The sequence below is a fragment of the Oncorhynchus mykiss genome, chromosome 17 (genome assembly GCF_013265735.2).
Source record: "Oncorhynchus mykiss isolate Arlee chromosome 17, USDA_OmykA_1.1, whole genome shotgun sequence".
Lineage (NCBI taxonomy): Eukaryota > Metazoa > Chordata > Actinopteri > Salmoniformes > Salmonidae > Oncorhynchus > Oncorhynchus mykiss.
The window spans coordinates 56,699,750-56,725,871 of NC_048581.1; the positions used below are offsets into that span (position 1 = coordinate 56,699,750).

General features: G+C 41.9%; 1 protein-coding gene and 1 long non-coding RNA gene across 2 annotated transcripts; one reads left to right on the forward strand and one right to left on the reverse strand.

The window, feature by feature from the left end:
• Positions 1–848: 848 nt before the first annotated feature.
• LOC118940478 lies at positions 849–22,603 on the forward strand. The gene is made up of 3 exons (XR_005037020.1): positions 849–907; positions 17,984–18,324; positions 21,467–22,603. It is a non-coding gene; the product is annotated as an uncharacterized LOC118940478 (long non-coding RNA).
• Positions 17,449–25,923, reverse strand: LOC110494169 (nuclear receptor subfamily 4 group A member 1). The gene is made up of 7 exons (XM_021568977.2): positions 25,766–25,923; positions 23,047–23,873; positions 22,713–22,842; positions 22,248–22,411; positions 21,814–22,016; positions 21,451–21,629; positions 17,449–18,242 (listed from the first exon to the last, which is right to left on the reverse strand). The coding sequence occupies exons 2-7, from the start codon at positions 23,869–23,871 to the stop codon at positions 17,980–17,982; spliced, it is 1,764 nt and encodes a 587-aa protein (XP_021424652.1). The 5' UTR covers positions 23,872–23,873; positions 25,766–25,923; the 3' UTR covers positions 17,449–17,979.
• Positions 25,924–26,122: the final 199 nt, after the last annotated feature.

Sequence of the window (26,122 nt, forward strand, 5' to 3'; positions counted from 1 at the left end):
CCTAACCGATCTCCCGCCGTCTCAGGGGAACACCACGGTTCTGGTGATTGTGGATCGGTTCTCTAAGTCCTGCCGTCTCCTCCCGTTGCCCGGTATCCCTACAGCCCTACAGACTGCGGAGGCGTTATTCACCCATGTCTTCCGGCACTACGGGGTGCCGGAGGACATCGTTTCTGATCGTGGCCCCCAATTCACGTCCCGGGTATGGAGAGCGTTCATGGAACGTTTGGGGGTCTCTGTCAGCCTGACCTCCGGTTATCACCCCGAGAGTAATGGGCAGGTGGAGAGAGTGAACCAGGAGGTGGGTAGGTTTCTGCGGTCGTATTGCCAGGATCGGCCAGGGGAGTGGGCACGATACATTCCCTGGGCTGAAATGGCTCAGAACTCACTACGCCACTCCTCTACTAACGTGTCCCCTTTTCAGTGTGTGTTGGGGTACCAGCCGGTCCTGGCACCATGGCATCCGAGCCAGACCGAGGCTCCTGCGGTGGAGGAATGGGTACAGCGCTCCAAGGAGACCTGGAGGGCCGTCCAGGAATCTCTACGACAAGCGAGTGGACGGCAGAAGAGGAGTGCTGACCGCCACCGCAGTGAGGCCCCCGTGTTTGTACCGGGGGACAGGGTCTGGCTCTCGACCCGAAACCTACCTCTCCGCTTGCCCTGCCGGAAGCTGGGTCCGCAGTGTGTAGGGCCCTTTAAAGTCCTGAGGAGGATAAACGAGGTGTGTTATCGATTACAACTCCCTTCCTATTATCGTATTAACCCCTCGTTTCATGTGTCTCTCCTCAGGCCGGTGGTAGCTGGTCCCCTGCAGGACAGTGAGGTACCGGAGGTCCCTCCCCCCCCGCTGGACATAGAGGGGTCCCCGGCGTACACGATCCGGGCCATTCTGGACTCAAGACGCCGGGTGAGGGGCCTGCAGTACCTCGTGGACTGGGAGGGGTACGGTCCGGAGGAGAGGTGCTGGGTACCGGTGGGGGACATCTTGGATCCCTCCATGTTGAGGGATTTCCATCGCCTCCATCCGGATCGCCCTGCGCCTCGTCCTCCGGGGCGACCTCTAGGCCGGTGTCGGCGCGCTGCGGGAGCCGCGCGTCAGGGGGGGGGGGGGTACTGTCACGAGTCCGACCGAGGGTGTTTCCCTTTCCCGGGCAGGTGGCGCTCGGCGGTCGTCGTCACCGGCCTATTAGCTGCCACTGATTGTTTTTCCTTCCCCTCCTTGTATGTTGAGTGGTAGCACCTGTGGATGTTTAATTAGTTTGTCTTTATTAGACAGCCGGCCCGCCTGGTTGTTGTGCGGGATTATTTCTATGTAACCTTCGGCTCTGTGGTATAGGCACGTGTTAGTGTCCGGTCGGGATTGTTTCCCATTGTACATTTTGATTCCCTGTGTTTTGGGAACGTAACTTTTTTGTGAGCACCCTGTGGTGCGTTGGTGCGATTAAAAGACGCGCAGCATTGAACTCTCTGTCTCCTGCATTTGACTCCACACCCACGACACCCGGAGCATTACAATAGCCTTAATTTCTCAGAACAAGAATAGACTGACAGGTTTCAGAAGAAAGTGCTTTATTTCTGGCCATTATTGATTATTTTATCTGAACCGTTTTCAACTGTGCTATCATTGCAAAAGAGTTTTCTAATTATCAATTAGCCTTTTAAAATTATAAACTCGGCTTAGCTAACACAATGTGCCATTGGAACACAGGAGTGATGGTTGCTGATAATGGGCCTCTGTACGCCTATGTAGATATTCCATTAAAAATCATCAGTTTCCAGCTACAATAGCCATTTATAACATTAACAATGTCTACACTGTATTTCTGATCAATTTGATATTATTTTAATGGACAAAAAATAAGTTTTTCTTTCAAAAACAGGGACACTTCTAAGTGACCCCAAACTATTGAACAGTATACAGTTGAAGTCTGAAGTTAACATACACTTAGGTTGGAGTCATTAAAACTCCTTTTTCAACCACCCCACACATTTCTTGTTGACAAACTATAGTTTTGGCAAGTCGGTTAGGACATCTACTTTGTGCATGACACAAATACATTTTCCAACAATTGTTTACAGACAGATTTCACTTTTATTTCACTGTATCACAATTCCAGTCCATCAGAAGTTTACATACACAAAATTGACTGTGCCTTTAAACGGCTTGGAAAATTCCAGAAAATTGTCATGCTTTAGAAGCTTCTGATAGGCTAATTGACATAATTTGAGTCAATTGGAAGTGAACCTGTGGATGTATTTCAAGGCGTACGTTCAAACTCTTTTCATGACATCATTGGAAAATCAAAGGAAACCTCAGAAAAAAAATGTAGACCTACAAGTCTGGTTCATCTTTGGGAGCAATTTCCAAATGCCTGAAGGTACCACATTCATCTGTACAAACAATAGTACGCAGGTGTAAACACCATGGGACCACGTAACCGTCATACCACTCAGGAAGGAGACGCGTTCTATCTCCTAGAGATGAATGTACTTTGGTGCGAAAAGTGCAAATCAATCCCAGAACAACAGCAAAGGACCTTGTGAAGATGCTGGAGGAAACAGGTACAAAAGTATCAATATCCACAGTAAAATGAGTCCTATATCGACATAACCTGAAAGGCCACTCTGCAAGGAAGAAGCTACTGCTCCAAAACCTCCATAAAAAAAACCAGACTAGAGTTTGCAACTGCACATGGGGACAAAGATCGTACTTTTTGGAGAAATGTCCTTTGGTCTGATGAAACAAAAATAGAACTGTTTGGCCATAATGACTATCGTTATGTTTGGAGGAAAAAGGGAGAGGCTTGCAAGCTGAAGAACACTATCCCAACCGTGAAACACGGGGTGGCAGCATCATGTTGTCGGGGTGCTTTGCTGCAGGAGGGACTCGTGCACTTCACAAAATAGTTGGCATCATGAGGCAGGACAATTATGTGGATATATTGAAGCAACATCTCAAGACATCAGCTTGGTCGCAAATGGGTCTTCCAAATGGACAATGACCCCAAGCATACTTCCAAAGTTGTGGCAAAATGGCTTAAGGACTACAAAGTCAAGGTATTGGAGTGGCCATCGCAAAGCCCTGACCTCAATCTCATAGAAAATGTGTGGGCAGAACTGAAAAAGCGTGTGCGAGCAAGGAGGCCTACAAACCTGACTCAGTTACCAGCTCTGTCAGGAGGAATGGGCCAAAATTCACCCAATTTATTGTGTGAAGCTGGTGTAATGCTATCTGAAACATTTGACCCAAGTTAAACCATTTTAAAGGCAATGCTACCAAATACTAATTGAGTGTATGCTAACTTCTGACCTACTGGGAATGTGATGAAAAAATGTAAAGCTGAAATAAATAATTCTCTCTACTGTTATTCTGACATTTCACATTCTTAAAATAAGGTGGGGATCCTAACTGACCTAAGATAGGGAATTTTTACTCCGAATAAGTGTCAGGAATTTTGAAAAACTGAGTTAAATGTATTTGGCTAAGGTGTATGTAAACTTCCAACTTCAACTGTACGTGTGTGTGCATATACTTATTTTCCAAATACTTATTTTCCACCATAATTTGCAAATAAATTCATTAAAAATCCTACAATGTGATTTTATGGATTTTTCCCCCCTCATTTTATCTGTCATAGTTGAAGTGTACCTATGATGAAAATTACAGGCTTCTCTCATCTTTTTAAGTGGGAGAACTTGCACAATTGGTGGCTGACTAAATACTTTTTTGCCCCACTATACATTGTATTTCATCAGCCAGCCTCATCTAACCACAATGTTACCTAGAGAGATATGCATCAACAAATGGTTTTACAAAACCCATTCATATAATCTCTCAATCCCTCTGTGTGAACCAAGCATCTCATCACTAGTCACACTTGAGAAGTTTTCAGAAACAATGAATATGTGGAATCAGGATCCCATGTGTCACAAATCAATAAATATTACTAAGGGAATATGCAGTATACAGTGTATTTTGCTGAACACGTGGGACTCCTAACATGTTTTATTGTGCTTGATAGAATGATAATACTAGAGGCTTACCATTCAGTTCTGGATTTAATCCCCTGGGCACTAGGAGTATAAGAAAGTTATAGGGGCCGGGCCGTATGGTATGCGTGGGGATTGCTTGAGCGATGGTGTCTGCCAACTCATTTATCACTAGACTCTCAGTCAGAAAGGGGAGATCGGATTCCAGAGGTTTCTATGGCCTGGCTAAAAATACACTCACCCGAGGGTTTCCACACACCCACACACAAAAGCACACACACATGCGCACGCATGCAGACCGACACTCTGTCAGGCCAGAACAGAGATACGGGCGGAGTCGCACGTATTAGGGATTGAATGTGGTCATAGGACAATCACGGGACAGACACAGGACTCTTCACTAACCCAAGATGAGAAATGTTGTCCGGTAAGCCAGGGGAAGTGCATCAGGTGTCCACACCTGGCCTTGGGGACTGGGTGGAGAGAGGAGAGTGGCACTGGGAACGAGAGAAAAAAACACACACACACACACACACACACTCATCCCCCTTGTAAGAGCTAATTTTGGCTGTTTCTGGTAAATGAGTAGAAATGATGGTGGTGTTTCTATATGTGTGTGCATGAGGGACAGAGATAATGAAAGAGATAATGAAATAAAGAGAGGGGGCAAGAGAGAGGGTGAGGTACAGGAGCCCCCCGCTGAGCGCCAAACAGCTTCACAGAGTTATTTACAGATCAGTCCATCAACAAATGGCAGGTGCAGCATCCTCACAAACAGGCCTATTGGCTTTCCTCTCCCTGGAATGCTGAAATATCCTCTCCAGCTAGCGCTCTGTGGATTATGTCTCAGTAACTCACTCTCTCTCATACATTGCGCTTGCGTCTGTTGTAGGCCATCCACTCACACATATATGTCTCATGTACTGTATGTCTATCTTCATGTTTAAAGTGACATCATAGGGCATAGTTATCCCCAATCCTAGCTTGTGATGTCTGTGCTTGTTGGCTACGTTTGTTTTACCATAGTATGAGTCCCTGGAGACCTTTTAGAATTAGCATGTGTACAAACCATGAACACCTGCTCTTTCCATGTGAAAGAGCAGGTGAAAGCTATTATCCCTTATTGATGTCACTTGTTCAATCCACTTCAATCAGTGTGGAGACGAAGGGGAGGAGACCGGTTAAAGGAAGATTTTAAACCTCGAGACAATTGAGACATCGATTGGGTACAGTTGAAGTCGGAAGTTTACATACACCTTAGCCAAATACATTTAACTCAGTTTTTCAAAATTCCTGACATTTAATCCTAGTAAAAATTCCCAGTTGTAGGTCAGTTAGGATCACCACTTTATTTTAAGAATGTGAAATGTTAGAATAATAGTAGTGATTTATTTCAGCTTTTATTTCCTTCATCACATTCCCAGTGGATCAGAAGTTTACATACTCAATTAGTATTTGGTAGCTTTGCCTTTAAATTGTTTAACTTGGATCAAATGTTTTGGGTAGCCTACCACAATCTTCCCACAATAAGTTGGGTGAATTTTGGTCCATTCCTCCTGCCAGAGCTGGTGTAATTGAGTCAGTTTTGTAGGCCTCCTTGCTTGCACACACTTTTTCAGTTCTGCCCACACATTGTCTATGAGATTGAGGTCAGGGGTTTGTGATGGCCACTCCAATACCTTGACTTTGTTGTCCTTAAGCCATATTGCCACAACTTTGGAAGTATGCTTGGGGTCATTGTCCATTTGGAAGACCCCATTTGCGATCAAGCTTTAACTTCCTGGCTGATGTCTTGAGATGTTGCTTCAATATATCCACATAATTGTCCTGCCTCATGATGCCATCTATTTTGTGAAGTGCACCAGTCCCTACTGCAACAAAGCACCCCCACAACATGATGCTGTGTTCTTCGGCTTGCAAGCCTCCCCCTTTTTCCTCCAAACATAACGATTGGCATTATGGCCAAACAGTTATATTTTTGTTTCATCAAACCAGAGGACATTTCTCCAAAAAGTATGATCTTTGTCCACATGTGCAGTTGCAAACCGTAGTCTGGCTTTTTTATGGCGGTTTTGGAGCAGTGGCTTCTTCCTTGCTGAGCGGCCTTTCAGGTTATGTCGATATAGGACTCATTTACTATGGATATAGATACTTTTGTACCCGTTTCCTCCAGCATCTTCACAAGGTCTTTTGCTGCTGTTCTGGGATTGATTTGCACTTTTCGCACCAAAGTATGTTCATCTCTAGGAGACAGAACGTGTCTCCTTCCTGAGCTGTATGACAGCTGTGTAGTCCCATGGTGTTTATACCTGCATACTATTGTTTGTACAGATGAACGTGGTACCTTCAGGCATTTGGAAATTGCTCCCAAAGATGAACCAGGCTTGTGGAGGTCTCCAATTCTTTCTGAGGTTATTGGCTGATTTAATTTTTTATTTTCCCATGATGTCATGCAAAATGTTTGAAGGTAGGCCTTGAAATACATCCACAGGTACACCTCCAATTGACTCAAATGATGTTAATTAGCCTATCAGAAGCTTCTAAAGCCATGACATAATTTTCTGGAATTTTCCAAGCTGTTTAAAGGCACAGTCAACTTTGTGTATGTAAACTTCTGGCCCAGTGTAATTATGATTAAGTTAAATAATCTGTCTGTAAACAATTGTTTGAAAAATGGCTTGTGTCATGCACAAAGTAGATATCCTAACCAACTTGTCAAAACTATAGTTTGTTAACAAGAAATGTGTGGAGTGGTTGAAAAACTAGTTTTAATGACTCCAACCTAAGTGTATGTAATCTTCCGACTTCAACTGTATGTGTGCCATTCAGAGGGTGAATGGGTAAGCCTGTTTTACTTTTACACAAAATAACAGTGTTGGAATATAAAAGTGTTCTTCTAAGGACACCCATGGCTGCACATTTCAATTCTGTACTTTCAGCTTCATATAGGGCTTGATAGAATACCTGACATACATATACAGCATCCTTATTCTGTGCATGCTCCTTTAGATTCAAGACATATAACAGTTGGCAGCCGTCTGGGTCTTTTCCTCAGTCGTTAAAGAATCTGTTGAGAATTATTGAATGTCAGTCTATATTGACCACTTTAGACATTGACCAAGACACATTTCGATTTTGGTTTCCAATTGCAAAAAGCAAAATTGGAGTAATCAAATGACACATTCAAGTGGCACATTCAATGCCGCCTTGCACACTCTTGCCTGCATCTACTGTAGCTGATCTAGGGTGTAATCATTAGTCAAACAGTTGCAAACGAGAGTCTCTATTGGACAAGTTCAGTTATGTTTATCCCCGTTTTGTTACATTTGCTTCCATTGAAAAATAATTAAAAAATCACCAGAATCGGCGGAATAAATACACCCATTGTCACACGGAAACACAGTTTACTTTTATAGCAGCCACATACAAAAGCATGACCATTTTGCTCGTTGTACAATTCCTTCTCGCATCTACGCTCTCTCCTCCTCTCGCCTTTTCCCTTCACTTTTGGACTTCAGTGCACAACACATCAGCTGTCTGTGACCAGGCGAAAAAAACATAAATTGTCACCATATTAGCTAATATCATAGTCAACATAGCTACTAGAACTAACGCGTCAGTGAACCCTCTACAATCATGCGAAACAGTGTACAGTCAGGAAGCAGTTTGGCAGTTACACCGGCGGGCCCCAGTGGCAAAACCAAAAGCTTGGAAGAGTTCCAGTGTTGGATATCCATAGCCAGCTAGTGAACATAGCATCGCTCTCTGAGACGGGTGTTTGAATAGGCTAAACCAGCTAGCTGCATTTGCTAGCTATGTGGAAGTGAAAAAATGCAACAAAATATAGTTAGGTAGCTCTCTTGCTTCTCCTTCAATTTAAGAAATTAATATTGTCTTTCTCTTTGAGTCAACAACTCACCACATTTTATGCACTAGCTAGCTGTAGCTTATGCTTTCATTACTAGATTCATTATCTGATCCTTTGGTTGGGTGGAGAACATTTCAGTTCATGCTGCAAGAGCTCTGATAGGGTGGAGGATGTTCTCCGGAAGATGTCATAGTTACTGTGTAAGTCTATGGAAGTGGGTGAGAACTATGCGCCTCCTAGGTTTTGTATTGTAGTCAGTGTACCCAGAGGAAGACAGAAATTAGCTGTTCTCCTGCTACACCATGGTGCTACCCAACATAGTGCTGTTGAGGCTACTGTATACCTTGATTGCAAAACAGTGTGTTTTAATCAATTATTTGGGCGCGTGAATATATTTAGTATAGTTTTATCTAAAAATTCACTGAGGAGGATGGTCCTCCACTGAGGAGCCTCCACTGGCAGTAGACTAATGTGGTATTCACATGCTCTTCGGAGCTTCCTATTTCCTCATGACGGAAATACAACTTTGTTTCATTCATGTGCTTTTTCGTTAGAACAATTCTTCAACCTTAATAAGCTACATGGAAAATACATTGGAAACTGTATATTTGTCACTTACTACTACCAATGTACTATGGTGAGCATCATTACTGATAGACCTCTTAATAACTAAATATATTCACTGCTGCTATCAAAGTCATTCCAATGGGTAGGTTTAACAGAGCAAATGAAATGTAATATTTAGGCCTAAATAGCATTTGAAAAGTCCTAAACAGCTATTGTTTCAATTCAACCCAGGGTTCAACTAAAGATAAACGATACATAAGCCTAGGGTTTCAAGCTTTTGTTTATTTAAAATGTAATCTTCAAGTTAATCATTAATACTTTGGATTCACGTCTCCATATATCAATTATTAATTTGTAGACAAACTGGATATTGAATTGTGTTTGGTTGTCAACGCAACCAAATAACAACATTTGAAGGAGATGTATCTTCTGCTTGGATAGTTCCGTCTGTGCCACTGACTAAGTCTGGCTTTAATTCCTGTTTGTCTTCAAATGAATAATTGATATGGTGAATCCAACATATAAAATATTAATTTGTAGACATACTGGAATTTGTTGACATCAAACAATATTTAATACCACACTTGCAATACAGTAAATAGCCTATTGACAAGTTAACAAATATGTTAGATTCACATCACCAATTAAATAAAAGTTAAGAAATGGGATTAAACCAGTGGCTCAGATGAACTACCTGCATGATCAATTATCAATCAGTGTAGGCCGTCATTGTAAATAAGAATTTGTTCTTAACTCACTTGCCTAGTTACATTAAGGTAAAACAAAACAAAAAATTCAATAACATTTTAATCTAATACAGTAAATACCCTAAAGTTAAGGCTATCCTATAAACTGATGAAACCGTATTTATTCAACCTTAAGATGAGTAACACATCCATGGACAAATTTTGAGGTTAGCCTACTGTAACTATATATTTCTTCTTATGCATTTGGAAAGTGTTCAGACCCCTTTTTCCAATTTTGTTAAATATATGTATTAAAAAAATTTTTTTTTAAATTCCCTCATCAATCTACACACAATACCCCATAATGACAATTTAAAAATAGGTTTTTAGACATTTCTGCAAATGTATTAAAAACAGAAATACCTTATTTACATAAGTATTCAGATCCTTTGCTATGAGACTCAAAATTGAGCTCTGGTTGATCCTGTTTCCATTTATCATCCTTGAGATGGATGTTTCTACAACTTGATTGGAATCCACCTGTGGTAAATTCAATTGATTGGACATGATTTGGAAAGGCACACACCTGTCTATATAAGGTCCCACAGTTGACCGTGCATGTCAGAGCAAAATCCAAGCCATGAGGTCGAAGGAATTGTCCGTAGAGCACCGAGACAGGATTGTGTCAAGGCACAGATCTGGGGAAGGGTACCAAAAAAAATTCTGCAGCATTGAAGGTCCCCAAGAACACAGTGGCCTCCATCATTCTTAAATGGAAGAAGTTTTGAACCACCAAGACTCTTCCTAGAACTGTCCGCCCGACCAAACTGAGAAATCGGGGGAGAAGGGCCTTGGTTAGGGAGGTGACCTGATGGTCACACTGACAGAGCTCAAGAGTTCCTCTGTGGAGATGGGATAACCTTCCAGAAGGACAACCAACTCTGCAGCACTCCACCAATCAGGCCTTTATGGTAGAGTGGCCAGACAGAAGCCACTCCTCAGGAAAAGGCACATGACAGCCCGCTTGGATTTTGCCAAAGGGCATTTAAAGGACTCTGACCAAGAGAAACAAGATTCTCTGGTCTGATGAAACCAAGATTGGACTCATTCACCTGAATGCCAAGCGTCACGTCTGGAGGAAACCCGGCACCATCCCTACAGTGAAGCATGGTGGTGGCAGCATCATGCATGTTGGGATGTTTTTCAGGGACTGGGAGACTAGTCAGGATCGAGGGGAAGATGAACAGAGTAAAGTAGAGAGATCATTGATGAAAACCTGCTCCAGAGCGCTCAGGACCTCAGACTGGGGTGAAGGTTCACCTTCCAACAGGTCAACGACTTTAAGCACCCCGCCAAGACAATGCAGGAGTGGCTTCGGGACAAGTCTCTGAATGTCCTTGAGTGGCCCAGCCAGAGCCCAGACTCGCCAGAGCCCGATCAAGAGACTTGAAAATAAAAACCCGACAGAGCTTGAGATGATCTGCAGAGAAGAATGGGAGAAACCCCCCAAATACAGTTGCTCCAAGCTTGTAGCATCATCCTCGAGAAGACTCAAGGCTGTAATTGCTGCCAAAGGTGCTTCAACAAAGTACTGAGTAAAGGGTCTGAATACTTATGTAAATGTAATATTTTAGTTTTTGTTGTTAATAAGTGATAGCACATTACATTGTTGTACACAAAATATATGACGTTGTATCCCCATTTTGACTTTGTCGTGCTTTTAAATGGTTGAAAGCGCAGATAGCACATTTAGATGACAACTAAAAGTCAGACATTGTTTTTCCATTGGAATTTCGTTGCACTTTTAAATGGTTGAAAGCATAGTGATAACACATTAGGAATTCAACAAACTTCTGGCTGGCTTTTTGACTCGGTGAATAAAGGTTTAAATCTCATTGATCAACATTTCAACCAAATATTACCCAAATTTCCATATTGAAATGACGTGGTCTGCCCAGTGGGAACTAGCTTGCTTAACATTGATGGTCAAACTATGCTGAACAAAAATATAAACGCAACATGCAACAATTTCAAATATGTTACTGAGTTACAGTTCATATAAGGAAATCCGTCAATAGAAATACATTTTTTAGGTTCTAATCTATGGATTCAAGTCTCTTGATCGGGCTCTGGCGAGTCTGGGCTCTGGCTGGGCCACTCAAGGACATTCAGAGATGCCATCTATTTTGTGAATTGCACCAGTCCCTCCTGCAGCAAAGCACCCCCACAACATGATGCTGCCACCCTGTGCTTCACGGTTGGGATGGTGTTCTTCGGCTTGCAAGCCTCTCCCTTTTTCCTCCAAACATAACGATGGGCATTATGGCCAAACAGTTCTATTTCATCAGACCAAAGGACATTTGTAGACCGGCAGCGTTGAGAGCCAGAGCGGGGGGCGGGAATAGACGTGACAGTCACGTAGAATTTGACTGCCGTCATGACGGTGTGGCGGTAATATGGTCACCGTAACAGCCCTACTCGGAACTCAGAAATCTCAGACTTTCAGTGCATTCACGACAACTGGGAACTCGGGAGAAATCTGTGCTCGGACTGGGAAAAATATTTTTTAACTGTTATCCAACTCGGAATTCCAACCTGAAAATGACACTTGCCCCGGCAGTCATGGCCAGACCAGAACGTACGTCTCTGACCGAAACATCCACAATAAATGTTCAGAAGTAGTTTCTGCGGCTGTTGCAGTGTCGCTATGTCGTTTACCTTAAGGCAAAGCACCGTGCTAAACCAGCAAATTGTCTGGTTTTCAGTTCACTCTAAACCCCAGCTAAACTAAACAACATCATATGATTATGTGCGTGTTAACATTTCACTTCTAAAGGCCAGAAAACTGGCCACCAGCTTATGTCATTAGGGTGAACATATTTTACCCATTAGTAGAATGATATGTGAGTGAAATGTTAGTATGATACAGTATGGGTTGTCTGGGTGGAATGGAATGGATTAGTTATTGTCAGGTCAAACCTTAGGGGTTGATTTTAAATCACCATCGTTCCAGGATGACCTTATTTTACAGCTTTAACCCATCTTCAACTCATTTTGAAATTGGTTTACAGAACAAATAGCATAGTAAATAAGACTTGATCTATAGTTTAGGCTTGCCTATCAAAAACAATGGACAAATCCAGTACATCGATCCCCATTCAAATGATGAGTAACAAAGAAGTTTGGACTCCTTTACCTTTGTGTGGTTCCACTGGCTCGAACATGTTGTTCCACTGGCTCTGTTGGTAGTAGTTTGGTTCTTACATCACCAGAGAGGTCTGGATTTGATTTCCACATACAGTGCATTCGGAAGGTATTCAGACCCCGTGACTTTTTCCACATTTTGTTATGTTACAGCCTTATTATAAAATGGATTGAATTGTTTTGTTTCCTCATCAATCTACACACAATAATGAACATTTTGTGGGGTATTTTGTGTAGATTGATGAGGAAGAAGGGAATTTAATCCATTTTAGAATAAGGCTTTAACGTTAGAAAATGTGGGAAAAGTCAAGGGGTCGGAGTACTTTCCGGATGCACTGTATACTGAATGAACTGTAAGTCACTCTGGATAACATGTACAGTATCTGTCCAAAGGTCAACATTCCCATTTACCGCTAGATACCACCATGTGCACTCCTGCAAATCTCACACTGGATAGGAGCGTCTGCCAAAATGACCAGATGCCAAGTGTATACTACATGTGTATACGACTGTATATTGACATACGCTGTATTCCTAATGAAAGTAGAGATGGTGTACAGAATAGTCCCTAGGTTATGTCTACTGGTCTCTGAAGATGTCTAGCCTCTGTCAACCCTGAATGGGGACTACACCCATATGTCCATCCACTCAATGTACCCATCAGATTGTGGGCAGCATGACTGGACTTTTTAATTGTAATACATGTCTCTATGTGAGCTTTTATATAGCCTCCCCTTCTTTTCTCCTCATGCCCCCATTTTCCACTCTTGCTGCCAACATTAAAATCCAGATGACTGGATTGCGGTCTGAGATCGGATGTCCAGGGGAGTATTGGCTGAACACGGTTTTCAATTTCCCTGGGCTGTGATTGGCAAAGGATAGACTGCTGATCATGGGTGCTGTGCCAATGTTAACACATTTTGCGCACCTCTCCCCTTGACAGCCCAATTTCAAAAAGCACCACAGTGGTAATAGCAAGTCTTGATAACAGCAACATATTGCTTGCTTTGATTTGTATTTATTATGGATCTCTATTAGCTGCTACAAAGCAGCTACTCTTCCTGGAGTCCAGCAAAATTAAGGCAGTTCATACAATTTTAAAAACATAACAATATATTCAGATTTCACAACACTACTCCACCACTACCACATATCTACAGTACAAAATCCATGTGTACGTGTGTGTGTATAGTGCGCATGTTATCGTGTGTGTGTGTATATGCATGTGTCTGTGCCTATGTTTGTGTGGCTTCACAGTCCCCTTTGTTCCATACAGTGCATTGTTATGTTTTTTTTATTTTAAATCATATTTTACTGCTTGCATCAGTTACTTGATGTGAAATAGAGTTCCATGTAGTCATAGCTCTATGTAGTACTGTGTGCCTCCCATAGTCTGGATTTGGGGACTGTGAAGAGACATCTTGTGGCATGTCTTGTGAGGTATGCATGGGTGTCCGAGCTGTGCGTCAGCAGTTCAAGCAGACAGCTCGGTCCTCACATGATCACATCTTGCCCTACTGTATGTCTGATCTTGATTTATCTGCTTTGTAGCCTCTTATCCAGCCAGGGGGTTGATACACAGTGGTAGTGGATGGAGTGAGTAATCGCCATTGTTCATATATTGAACTATATGTACAAAAATATATGGACATATAACTAAATTGCCTGTTTTCATATTTCAACATATATGTTTATATATTTAAAAATATGCTGTGGGAATACATTTTGACAGCATAGCATAGCTAGTAAAATATAGTCCAAAATATATTTAATAAATATATGTTGCCATGTATTTTAATGACTGGAAAATGTATATTTTTACCTTTTATACTGTAGCTAGGCTACATTAAAGGCTAGGCTACATTAAAATCCAATGCATAAAACTACACATTTCAGCACTAAATCACAATGGCATGCTGTGGTATACTTTAAAAAGTTATGAATGAATGAATGACTAGTGACTGACAACTAAAAGAGTGCTTTCAATAATCTTTATTTCTTGCTCAAATAACCCTTGGTGAATTGTGGCATGGGAGTCACTTGTAAAGTCGTATCTGAAACTCAAATATAATGTACAAATTATCTCTGTGCACTTAACATCTGTATGTGAAAATAATGTATTGTGTTACAACTGATTCCTTCACCTCGTGTCCATTGTCAGACACACAAGTTGACAGTGACCCTTTGGATAAAGCAGAGACAGAGTCAGTGAAAATATTCCACAGAAGATGAAGAATAAATGAGGGGTTAATGTTCATGAACATCAAAGCAAAATGATACAAAAGATTACTTAAATTGGCTGGGGTCTGTCCATTGGCAGCTGAGGATCCAGACCAGAAGGATACACTGCAGGAGAGAAAAATATGATTATTTTTTGCTAGAAATAATCTAACGTTAGCTAGCCAGTCCTGAGACACCCAACCCACACTAAAACTAGCTAAATTAGCTAGCTAGCAAGCAACGCTTGGTTAGCCTAGCCCTAGAAAATTAAACAATAGCTTTGGCAATTAAATTATATCTAATACAAACATGACATTAACTCTACTCAACTTTCATTTTCAAAACAATTCTTACCTTGGTCAGTCACACTGCACTTCTGTGGCAAGCTAAAGAAGGAGCTAGCTAGCTCGACAAAAACTCTTGCTTGCAGTTGAATAAATCACTTCTTCCTCTGTCACCCACCAGGTTAAAAGCATTTTAATTAAATGTTAAGAATGTATAATCAAATAAAATGGCATTGTCCAAGAGATATTTTTGGGGATGACAGCTGCTCGTCTCCTTCTGAAGAAAATTCTAAATTGCAATGGCTGCTCTGTCAGTTGAAGGCAGGGCTCGGGAACATTTCAAATTTTGACTGACAGCCCGGATAAATATGTACAAATATATGTTATAGATTCAAGTGTCTTTTAAACACCTAATTTATTTGTACTGTTTCATAAGTGGCAGGTAGGCCATACCTCAATAACTGTAGAATACATTTTTAACTACAACTCAATGATCCATCTTTTGCATGTAAAACACAATTTCCAGAACCTAATGCTAAGGTACCAGAGGTCAATAGAGACTCATCATTATCATTAGGGAAGGTTGTGAGGAGTGTGTGTATTTTATGCGTACATATATATTTGATAGAGATTTTCCCAATCTATTTAATTATATTATTTTCCCATATGGGATACTACAGAATAGCTCTGCCATACTATGTACAGTAATACATTGTGTGGTTTATACAGCCCAATAACAAAGAAACTCAAAGGGGAACAACCAAAATTCATATTCTAAGGTGTTAGTATCAGCTACTTTGAGTATATCATATAATATGCCTAGACAACACTATGGAAAAGATAGACACCCACACAGTTATGACGTCATGTGCCCCTGTGTGGCACAGAGCATAACAGTTCCCCTTCTATCAATCTTATCTAGAAACTAAGCAAGTGGTTTTACTGAAAGGAAGGAACGGCTCCCGGTTATGATGTCATGAAAATCAAACCAATGGTGTACAACTTCGGCTGCAGACAGCCTCTAAACTAGAGGAAAGAGTTGTATCCACAGGAGGCTGCTGAGGAGAGGATGGCTCATAATAATGGTTGAAATGTGTTTGATGTGTTCGTTACCATTCCAGTTATTGCTGAGCCCGTCCTCACCAGTTAAGGTACCTGTGGTTTTATCATTATCTTAAGCAGTGAAACCACGTATTTCTTTGGAGGTACCAGATAACTCATAATCTGGTGTTACTTTTATGATGATGTGTGTAGTAAAAATGATGTGTGTGAAATAATATGACATTTAAGAAAAATGGCAACAAATGTTGTATTTTGAAATTGTATTTTAATATTAAATGTAATATTAAACTTTTTCTTCCTCTGTGTGTGTGTGTGTATATATATATATATATATATATATATATATATATATATACCACATTACGAAAACTCACAAATATAAAGTATTTATGTTATAAGAATACACACAGAAAAAGAAGCAGGAAACATTTTTATACATCTGTATACTGTGTTAGAACGCTGAAGTGCTCTTAGCTGCTCGTGGTTTTGTCACATTTCACCATGTAATGACTTAAGAAATCACTTGAAGTTCATTTCAAGAAGAAAATAAAAACAACATATAATAAAACTGCACACACTCCTCCTGAAGGAGCGTGTGTAAGGCAACATTTGCAGTAGCAGAGGTTTATATACACACACAGTTAAGGATAGAAAGCTATAGAGTCACATGTTTGAGTGGATCCATGTTACAGCTATACTATGCTATAATCGTTCATTCATAAAAATAAATGTATTTATGATTTTTATCTATTAGGCTATTCCAAATCATGGGATTCCTAACCTCTGTTTTCAAGTATCTCTTGGTATGCACATTTTCATTTCAGCCAATCGTACTTCACCAAGTCTGTTTGAATGTTTTAGATTTACAGACTTTATAGCAGTGAGATGGTTGGAATGAAAACCTTAATACACAGGAGTTCGTCATTATTTAATGATTTGAAACTTTTTTAAAGGCACTTTTCAAACATTAAATCTGCTGGCATGTTTCTCTTTTTAAGGACTCATGGCTATTGGCTAGGTATAAATCTGTCGTTCTGCCTCTGAACAGGCAGTTAACCCACTGTTCCTAGGCCGTCATTGAAAATAAGAATTTGTTCTTAACTGACTTGCCTAGTTAAATAAAGATAAAATAAAAAATAACATTAGAGTTAAGGAAAATAATTGTTTTGTTTCAGTAATATGATTCTCCTGCCATTAAAAATGTTGCCGTGTGGTGTGAGTAAAAATGATGGCACCTTTTTAGATACATTAAGGCTTTAGGGTTGATGAGCTGTAAATGTCACAACAATAGCCAGCTATCACCGCAGGCAGACAGATGGAACGTTTCCCTTTGGTCCAATACCTTGTAAAGGTGTGGTATCAGGACTACAAATGGCTATTATAACAGTTTTTTAATGAAAATATTCACTTTTGAAATGTAGGACCTAACAGTTGTCGTTAAGAAAGGCTTGTGAACTGGAGACCCCAGTGTTTGACTCTGTTTGTCTCTCGACGCGTCAACTTTGAACACCTGCTAAATTAAATCTATTGGGATATGAAGACTCCATAGGATTTTTGAGAACTTGGGTTTAAGTGGGTGTTCAGGTGTGAACATATGCAGTTTATTTCCCTCAGAGCTGTACATACACACCAACTGTCTCCCAATATTTTGCAACCTACAAAGAAACAAACGTAAACATTTTGCATAGCGATAAAGCCACTCCACAAACTCACACTTACAAAAGAGACCAAAAACTTGAAATGTCCACTCGTGTCTTCTTCTCTCTTGTTGGATGTTGTCCATGAGAATTTCACAGATAGGAAAATAGACATCCAATTCTGCCACCCACAGGTCTTTAAAAAAAAAACTAAACGTGAGAAAAATACAGGCAGAATCAGACACTTGTCATTAAGTCAGTGCACTGGAAAGGGGCAAGTCCACGCCACTTCAGTGGAGGGGGGGGGGGGGGGGTGCCTCCTATCCATATGCAACACTCAGAAGTCCCAAATGTAATGGACTCGGACAACGGCCCCCTATTCACCTCCTCAGTTTATCGTATTTGTGTCCCCTCACATCATCACTTAATCACTCCTCTTCATCTTTTTTTAATCTGTCCTTTCAGAAAGGTAAGGTATCCATGAAGATTTTGTCTACGATGGGCGGTGGGGGAACCAGGTCCTCCAGCTTCAGGTAGAAGATGCGCTGCAGGCCCTGGGTGCAGAGGGTGCGCAGCTCAGGGAGCTTCCCCAGTAGTCGGGACAGGAAGTTGGGCTGGAGCCTCCCCGCATCGGAGCCACTGCTGGTCACATGGTCCCTCAGACAGGTGATGAGGCAGTTCTGGAACTCCTCCACCCGTTTGGGCTCTTTAAGGCCATGGCGATCTGAGGAGAAACCACAAGGAGAAACATCTTGATGAGAAACGTGAATGGGCATTTCACTGTACCATTTACAACTGCTGTGCATGTGAGCAATAAACTCTGATTCATTTGATTTTGATTTGGCTATAGCCTATATCACATGCATATGTTATGCTTGTTTCAGTGTTAGAACTACAGTGCCTTCAGAAAATATGAATACCCCTTGACTTAGTCCACATTTTGTTGTGTTACAGCCTGTATTCAAAATGTATTAAATTGATTTTATTTCTCACCCATCTACAAACAATACCCCATAATGACGAAGAGAAAACATCTTTATTTAAAATGAAATACAGAAATATCTAATTTACATATATATTCGCACCCCTGAGTCAATAATTTGTAGAAGCACCTTTGGCAGCGATTACAGCTGTGAGTCTTTCTGGGTAAGTCTCTAAGAGCCTTCCACACCTGGAGTGCGCAACATTTGCTCATGTTCTTTTCAAAATTCTTCAAGGTTGGTTGCTGATCGTTGCTAGACAACCATTTTTAGGTCTTGCCATAGATTTTCAATTAGATTTAAGACAAAGCTGTAACTCGGCAGCTCAGGAACATTCACTGTCTTTTTGGTAAGCAACTCCAGTGTAGATTTGGCCTTGTGTTTTAGGTTATTGTGCTGCTGAAAGATGAATTCATCTCCCAGTGTCTGGTGGAAAGCAGACTGAACCAGGTCCTGTGCTTAGCTCTATTCCATTTATTTTTTATCCTGAAATACTCCAGAGTCCTTAACGATTATAAGCATACACATAACATGACACAGCCACCACTATGCTTGAAAATATAGAGAGAGTGGTACTCCGCAATGTGTTGTTTTGGAATTGCCCCAAACATAACACTTTGTATTCAGGACAAAAAGTGAATTGCTTTGCTACATTTGTTTTGCAGTATTACTTTAGTGCCTTGTTGCAATCAGGATGCATGTTTTGGAATATTTTATTTATGTACAGGCTTCCTTCTTTTCAATGTCAGTTAGGTTAGTATTGTGGAATTACTACAATGTTGTTGATCCATTCTCAGTTTTCTCCTATCACAGCCATTAAACTGTAACAGTTTTAAAGTCACAATTGGCCTCATGGTGAAATTCCTGAGCGGTGGGCCTCCCAAGTGGTGCAGCGGTCTAAGGCACACGTAACTACAGACCCGGGTTCGATCCTAGGCTGTATCACAACTGGCCATGATCGGGAATCCCAAAGGGCGGCACGCAATTGGCCAAGCGTCGCCCAGGTTAGGGGAAGGTTTGGCTGGGGGGGCTTTAATTGGCTCATTACACTCTAGTGACTCTTTGTGGCGGGCCAGGCATCTGCAGGCTGAACTCCGGTCGTCAGTTGAACGGTGTTTCCTCCAACACATTGGTGCGATTGGCTTCCGGGTTAAGTGGGCGGCTGTTAAGAACAACGGTTTGGCGGGTCATGTTTCAGAGGACGCATGACTCGACCTTCGCCTCCCGAGACTGTTGGGGAGTTGCAGAGAAATAGGGGGTAAAATACAAAAAAAACTATATGCATCCCTGAGCAGTTTCCTTCCTCTTCGGCAATTGAGTTAGGAAGGACGCCTGTATGTTTGTAGTGACTGGGTGTATTGACACACCATCCAAAGTGTAATTAATAACTTCAACCAGCACAAACGGATAATCAATGTCTGTATTATAATTTTTTGGACTCATTTATCAATTTTACCCAATAGGTGCCCTTCTTTGGAGACATTGGAAAACCTCCCTGGTCTTTGTGGTTGAATCTGTGTTTGAAATTCACTGCTCGACTGAGGGACCTTACAGATAATTGTATGTGTGGAGTAGAGAGATGAGGTAGTAAAACATCATGTTAAACACTATTATTGCACACAGAGTGAATCCATGCAACTTATTATGTGACTTGTTACGCAAATGTTTACTCCTGAACTTATTTAGGTTTGCCATAACAAAGGGGTTGAATAGTTATTAACTTCTTACGGATCAAGTCCCGTTAACAGGATAGATTTGACAACATCCGGTGAAATTGCAGAGCGCCAAATTCAAACTATATAAATATTCAACATTCACGAAAATACAAGTGTAATACATCAAAATAAAGCTTAACTTCTTGTTAATCCAGCCGCTGTGTCAAATTTCAAAAAGGCTTTACGACAAAAGCACACCATGCGATTATCTGAGGACAGCTCCCCGCATACAAAAACATAACAAATTTTCAACCAGGCAGGTGCGTTACGAAAGTAAGAAATAGCGATATAATAAATGCCTTACCTTTGAAGATCTTCATCTTTTTGCAATCCCAAATGTCTCAGTGACACAATGAATGGTCGTTTTGTTCGATAAATTCCTTCTTTATATCCCCAAAATGTACATTTATTTGGCGCGTTTGAGTCAGAAATACACCGGTTCCAACTCGCCCAACATGACTACAAAGTATCTAATAAGTTCCCTGTAAACTTGGTCCAAACATCTAATCCAACCTTAGGTACACTAAAATGTAAATAATCGATCAAATTTAAGACAGAATAAACTGTTTCCAATACCGGAGAAAAACAAAGAGGAAAGACTAGAGTCCACCTGAGTGATGCATAGAAAGAATAAGACGACGACTTCATTTTTCAAAAGAAAAACATTGAACAATTTCTAAAGACTGTTGACATCTAGTGGAAGCCATATGAACTACAATCTGAGTTTCCCATAGAAAAGCATTGGAAAACACAATGACCTCAAAAAAATGTTTCCCTGGATGGATTGTGCTCGGGGTTTCGCCTGCCAAATCAGTTCTGTTATACTCACAGACATTATTTTAACAGTTTTAGAAACGTTAGAGTGTTTTCTATCCAATACTACCATGTATTGCATAACCTAGCTTCTGGGCCTGAGTAACAGGCAGTTTACTTTGGGCATTCTTTTCATCCGGATGTGAAAATACGGCCCCCTAGCCTAAAGAGGTTTTAAGACATTTCAGCCTTTAATTTTTCATTAACTTGTAAAAACTTCTAAAAACATAATTACACTTTGACCGTATGGATTATGTGTGTGTGTAGGCCAGTGACACACAATCTAAATGTCATCTATTTTATGTCAAGGGGTGTGAATCATTTCTGAAGGCACTGCACACTTAGAGTTATTCCTTTCAGCTCCTAGTGGAGCAAATAAGTGGCTCACTAAAAGTGTGTGTGTGTGTGTGTTTGTGTGTCTCACCTGTGATGATGACCAGTGCTGCAAGGCAGGCGAATGAGGACACGTCCAGGTTCATGCGGTGGAGGCTCTGGGAGAAGTCCATGATGGAGTCGATCCAGTCGCCAAAGCCTCGCACACACTGCATACGGTGAAGTACCACACCGTTGCAGAAGATCAGCTTGTCTTTCTCAGGACTCGACCTAGACACAGAACAGTCTTAACATATATTGTAGAAACATTGGGCACACATTTGTGTTTTTTACAGAGTAAATGTATGCATCCCAAATAGCACTATTCCCTATTTACTGCAATACTTTTGACCAGGGCCCATAGGGAATAAGGTGCCATTTGGGATGCAGACAATGGTTACAGTGGTAATTATACCTGTATGCTAGCCGGAGGATAAAGAGTTCCACGAAAGCAGATTCCAGGAGCAGCTCCTGGTCTTCCGGGCAGAAGGCGGTGAATTCTGGGATGGTCTCGGCCCATTTCCGAATCACATCCATGGTGCCTGTCAGCAGGTCGTAGAACTGCTGGATGTCATTGGCATCCTCTTTCTCTGATAGGCTGGCCACCGTCTCCTGGTACTGAGGAGTGGATAGATGAAAGAAAGGGATGAATCACTGCCTCTTATGTCCTTCTCTTCACAACATGTAGTGTGAAATGGGATCGAGATCACTGCAATCAAAGAAGCTTAATTACATAACTATATTATAGCGAGAAGCTTAACTTTAACAGCAGCAACTGGCTAAATTCTGAGAGAGATTCAGACAACTAATAATATGATGTTCCATGAGTCACATGTCTGGAGGTCCTACCTTGGAGTAGTCCAGCTTTCCGATGGCGGGGTTGGAGTCTATGTGAGCCCTGACAAGAGAGGCGATGATGTTGACGGGTGGGGTGGTGGACACTGACTCTAGCACTGTCTTGGATTTAGAGGGCAGACGACCCCTGCGACCTTTCAGGCTGTCTGTGCGGACAACTGTAAGTGAGAGAAAAAAATAATACTCTCACTGACTGTACCTGTCTGAGATTCTCATGTGACTGTCACCATAAGCCTCCGTTTCACTGAATAACGACTATATCCATTTCAGTTGATATTTTTATACGACTGGGCACAGTAAACTTGCCTAGTTAAATAAAGGTTAAATAAAATAAAAAAGCTTCAGTTTCACATGGCTTTCATTCTTAGCTTGGGTTTCACATGATTGTCATTGCAACTTGGTTTTCACGTCAAATATACTAGACACTGAAGGCTTTAAGGGAGTGTGACATGGCATTACCTTCCTTCACCATTCCCACCCCCAGGCACTTCTGGAAACGGCAGAATTGGCAGCGGTTCCTTCGCCGCTTGTCTACTGGACAGTCTTTGTTGGCTAGGCACACATATTTAGCATTCTTCTGTACAGTTCGCTGCAATAACAAAGAACAGTGTGATTATTTTCCAGCGCATTTGTCAAAGTTCCCCTTTTAATTTTATAATCAGTTTCTTAATAGTGAGCACTTATACTAAAACTGGAGCCAAGTAAATGTATGAATATTAAAGGTGTTATGTGTAAATGAATCATAAAAATCATGAAATAATAATAATAATATAACTACTGTGAAGCGTCCTACCTTAAAGAAGCCCTTGCAGCCCTCACAGGTGCGGACCCCGTAGTGCTGACAGGAGGCATTGTCCCCACACACCGCACAGCGACCCTCGTTGGCCCCGGGGCTGCCGGTCTTAGGGGACAACATGTGCCTTTCCATGAGCCCGGGGCTGTCCATGGACCTCTGGTCTAGGGACAAGGGGGCATAATGGAGCTGGGAGGCATGCCTCTGGGAGGGCTGAAAGAAAGGGTCCTCCTCACTCTGCTGGGGGCCCTGGTGCTGCCCCAGGGGGGAGTGCTGCTCTGTGGTGGGTATGAAGGTGAAGAAGGAGGGTTGCTGAGCCAGGCTTGACTTATCGGCCACCCAGCACCCAGGGTCTGGGGAGTAGGGGCTGAAGGGTGAGTCCCAGACTGGGCCAGGCTGGCTCTGGAAGCCCGGGGTGGGTGGGGAGGGGGCGGCTGATGCGGGGCTGCCATAATAATCGGAGCCGCAGGAGGACAGCGTCTCGTCGAGGTAGCTGAGGGCGAAGGAGCCCGGGTAGCAGCTATATACCTGGATGTCGTCCAGTTTAAAGGCTGAGTGCTGAGCCTGAGGGCTGGAGGTGCTGCCGGCTGAGTGGCCGGAGGGGGCGGTGGAGGTGGTGATCTGGCAGGAGTAGGTGTCAAACTCGCCCACATAGCCGCTGCCCACCAGGGTGTTGATGCTGGGGAGGGAGGAGGCGGTGAGCTGGTCCTGCTCGGCACCAATGTCCATGGTTAGCTTAGCACTGAGTTCGGGGTTTAGGAACTCAGAGCTGTAGTAGTTGTTGTCGTAGGGCACAGTTCCATACTGAGTTTGAACACAGGGCATCGCTAAAAAAGAATTGAAAACAATATTTTAATACAAATATTTCAAAGACATTCACCATTCAAATAATTGAAATGGTGCCAGTAATGTTGAGTAATGTAGGCCAACCTGCCGTACACTCCAAGCTCACCATCACCCCAGTCAAACCAGGTGCAATAACCATAAACAAGTCAACAACACTGAAGAAACTTAATCGGTCTTAGGAATCCCTTTTTAACACCTCTCCAACAGTGCACCTCGACATCATCCCATACAGAAACACTTCCATCCCCCCTCACACTGACACAGCTTTAGGCCTGTTGGTACCCCTTTGGTGATTCTGAGAAAGCCTGGAAAACCAGTTGTCCGGATGATGGGGAGATCGTCTTGCTGGAGGATATTGCGTTACTGGCTTTTAATGCTACGATTATGAACAGGGCAACCCTCCTCCCCAAAGACTGACAGTACTAAGGAGTCCAGGGGATTGCGTTTCAGGGTGGGCTAAATGCCAGCTGAAGAGAGGAAGGTGGCAGAGCGGGGGGGGGGGGGGGTGCTGCTAGGGTGTATTTAGCAGCTGGACATGTGTGTGTTTCATGTCTACCTCAGAACTGTCAATATCAGATCAATATTGGATCTGGTGGACTTTTCTCCATGAGGTGTTATCTCACGGAACTGTAGCTATAATCATCTGATCCAATTAATCTCAACTATTGTCTTAATTCAATGTCAGTTAAACCACAATGAAGGCTTTTGGTCAATCAGTCAAAGCTTTGATTATCTCAAGACATCCTTGCATGACTAGACACAATGTACACTAAACAATTATCCTAAACACTTTCATTTATGTTCAATCCCTGAAATGGAAGACACTGCTTTTTCCTTGTTATATCATCGTCAACAACATGTCTGGGTGTAGGCTCTTCTGCCCCTAAGCAGTGACTGTTTTTTATCTCTTAGCATGTGCTTTGGTGAGAACTATACACCTGTTGCACACAAACTAAAGTAAGAAACATCGTTGACCTATGAAAAGGGTACCAACATCAAAAGGTCACAAGTTAACTTCTGAACTCTGTGTGGAACGTGCATGCAAAGGATATGTGTGCATCATCTGATAAGCTGAGGACAACAGGGATACAACAATGAGACATCCGATACTGCCACCGCCTCTTGAACACAGTAAAACGACTGGCCATATCGCCACCTGTCTGCCTTTCATAATAGTAGCCTAAATTGATAGCAATGTGACGCATAAACCTATTTATTTAAAATAATACAGATGGATTAAGTTTCAAATAACTGACCATGAAGAGCAAATCATACAAAACTAGAAATATCCAACCACTCACATGCTCAACTATTTCCTTTCAATATTTCAAGCTTCGAAATGATGCAATCATAAAGGCTACACAGCAAACAATACTTGGGCTATGTCAAGACCATCAATACACCCCTATTGGCTCAATATAAAAGGACCTATAAAATAGCCCTATAACAGGGAGTGTGCGGCTGGTCACAACACTGACCAACACATACGCAAGTCACAAGTGTGACAGAGCTCAATGTTGAATGCAGTAAAGTCTACAACGATATCCACGACATCTAGCATTTGGTCTGACATGTTATTTACTTATTATTTGATTGACAGTTTCAGCAGCTGTAGCCTACTCGAATGGGAACGTAGCATATATACATTGAATTTGCAGTATGCCATTAGAAAATATAACATTTTAATTACCAAGAAAACAAAAATACAGCAATTGCAAGTAGGCTAAAATGCAACAATTAATTACATTAAGCAAGCGTTTTAGTGGGATAAAGTGTTCAAAGAATAAAAAGGCATCCCTGCCAATCGGATCCATAAAAAACAGTGAAGCGCACTAAGCATGCATGCAAAATATAAGAAATAACTTTTACTAACCTGCTGTATAAATCCTCAATTCCTTAGCCAACGTCTCATTTATTCCGAGTGATGGATAAACATCAAGTGTGTTACAACCTCTGTTTACAATTCTGAAAGGGAATGAAATCTTCAGACTTGAGGCACAGCGCAATTTATACAGTCACTTGTATTTTGCCGTTACGTCAGGTAGTCCCGGCTCTAGGCGTGTCTTTCCCCATAAAAGGCAAACGGGGCGGTGACTTTTCCGGGTCAGGAGCCAATGGCATCGTTCTCTCACAGACGTCCTCATCACTCTGACGCACGCTCGGGATTCCATTGACGCAAGCGCCTGCGGAGTTGTCTGATCTAAATTTAGACCTTTTTACATACGTGGTG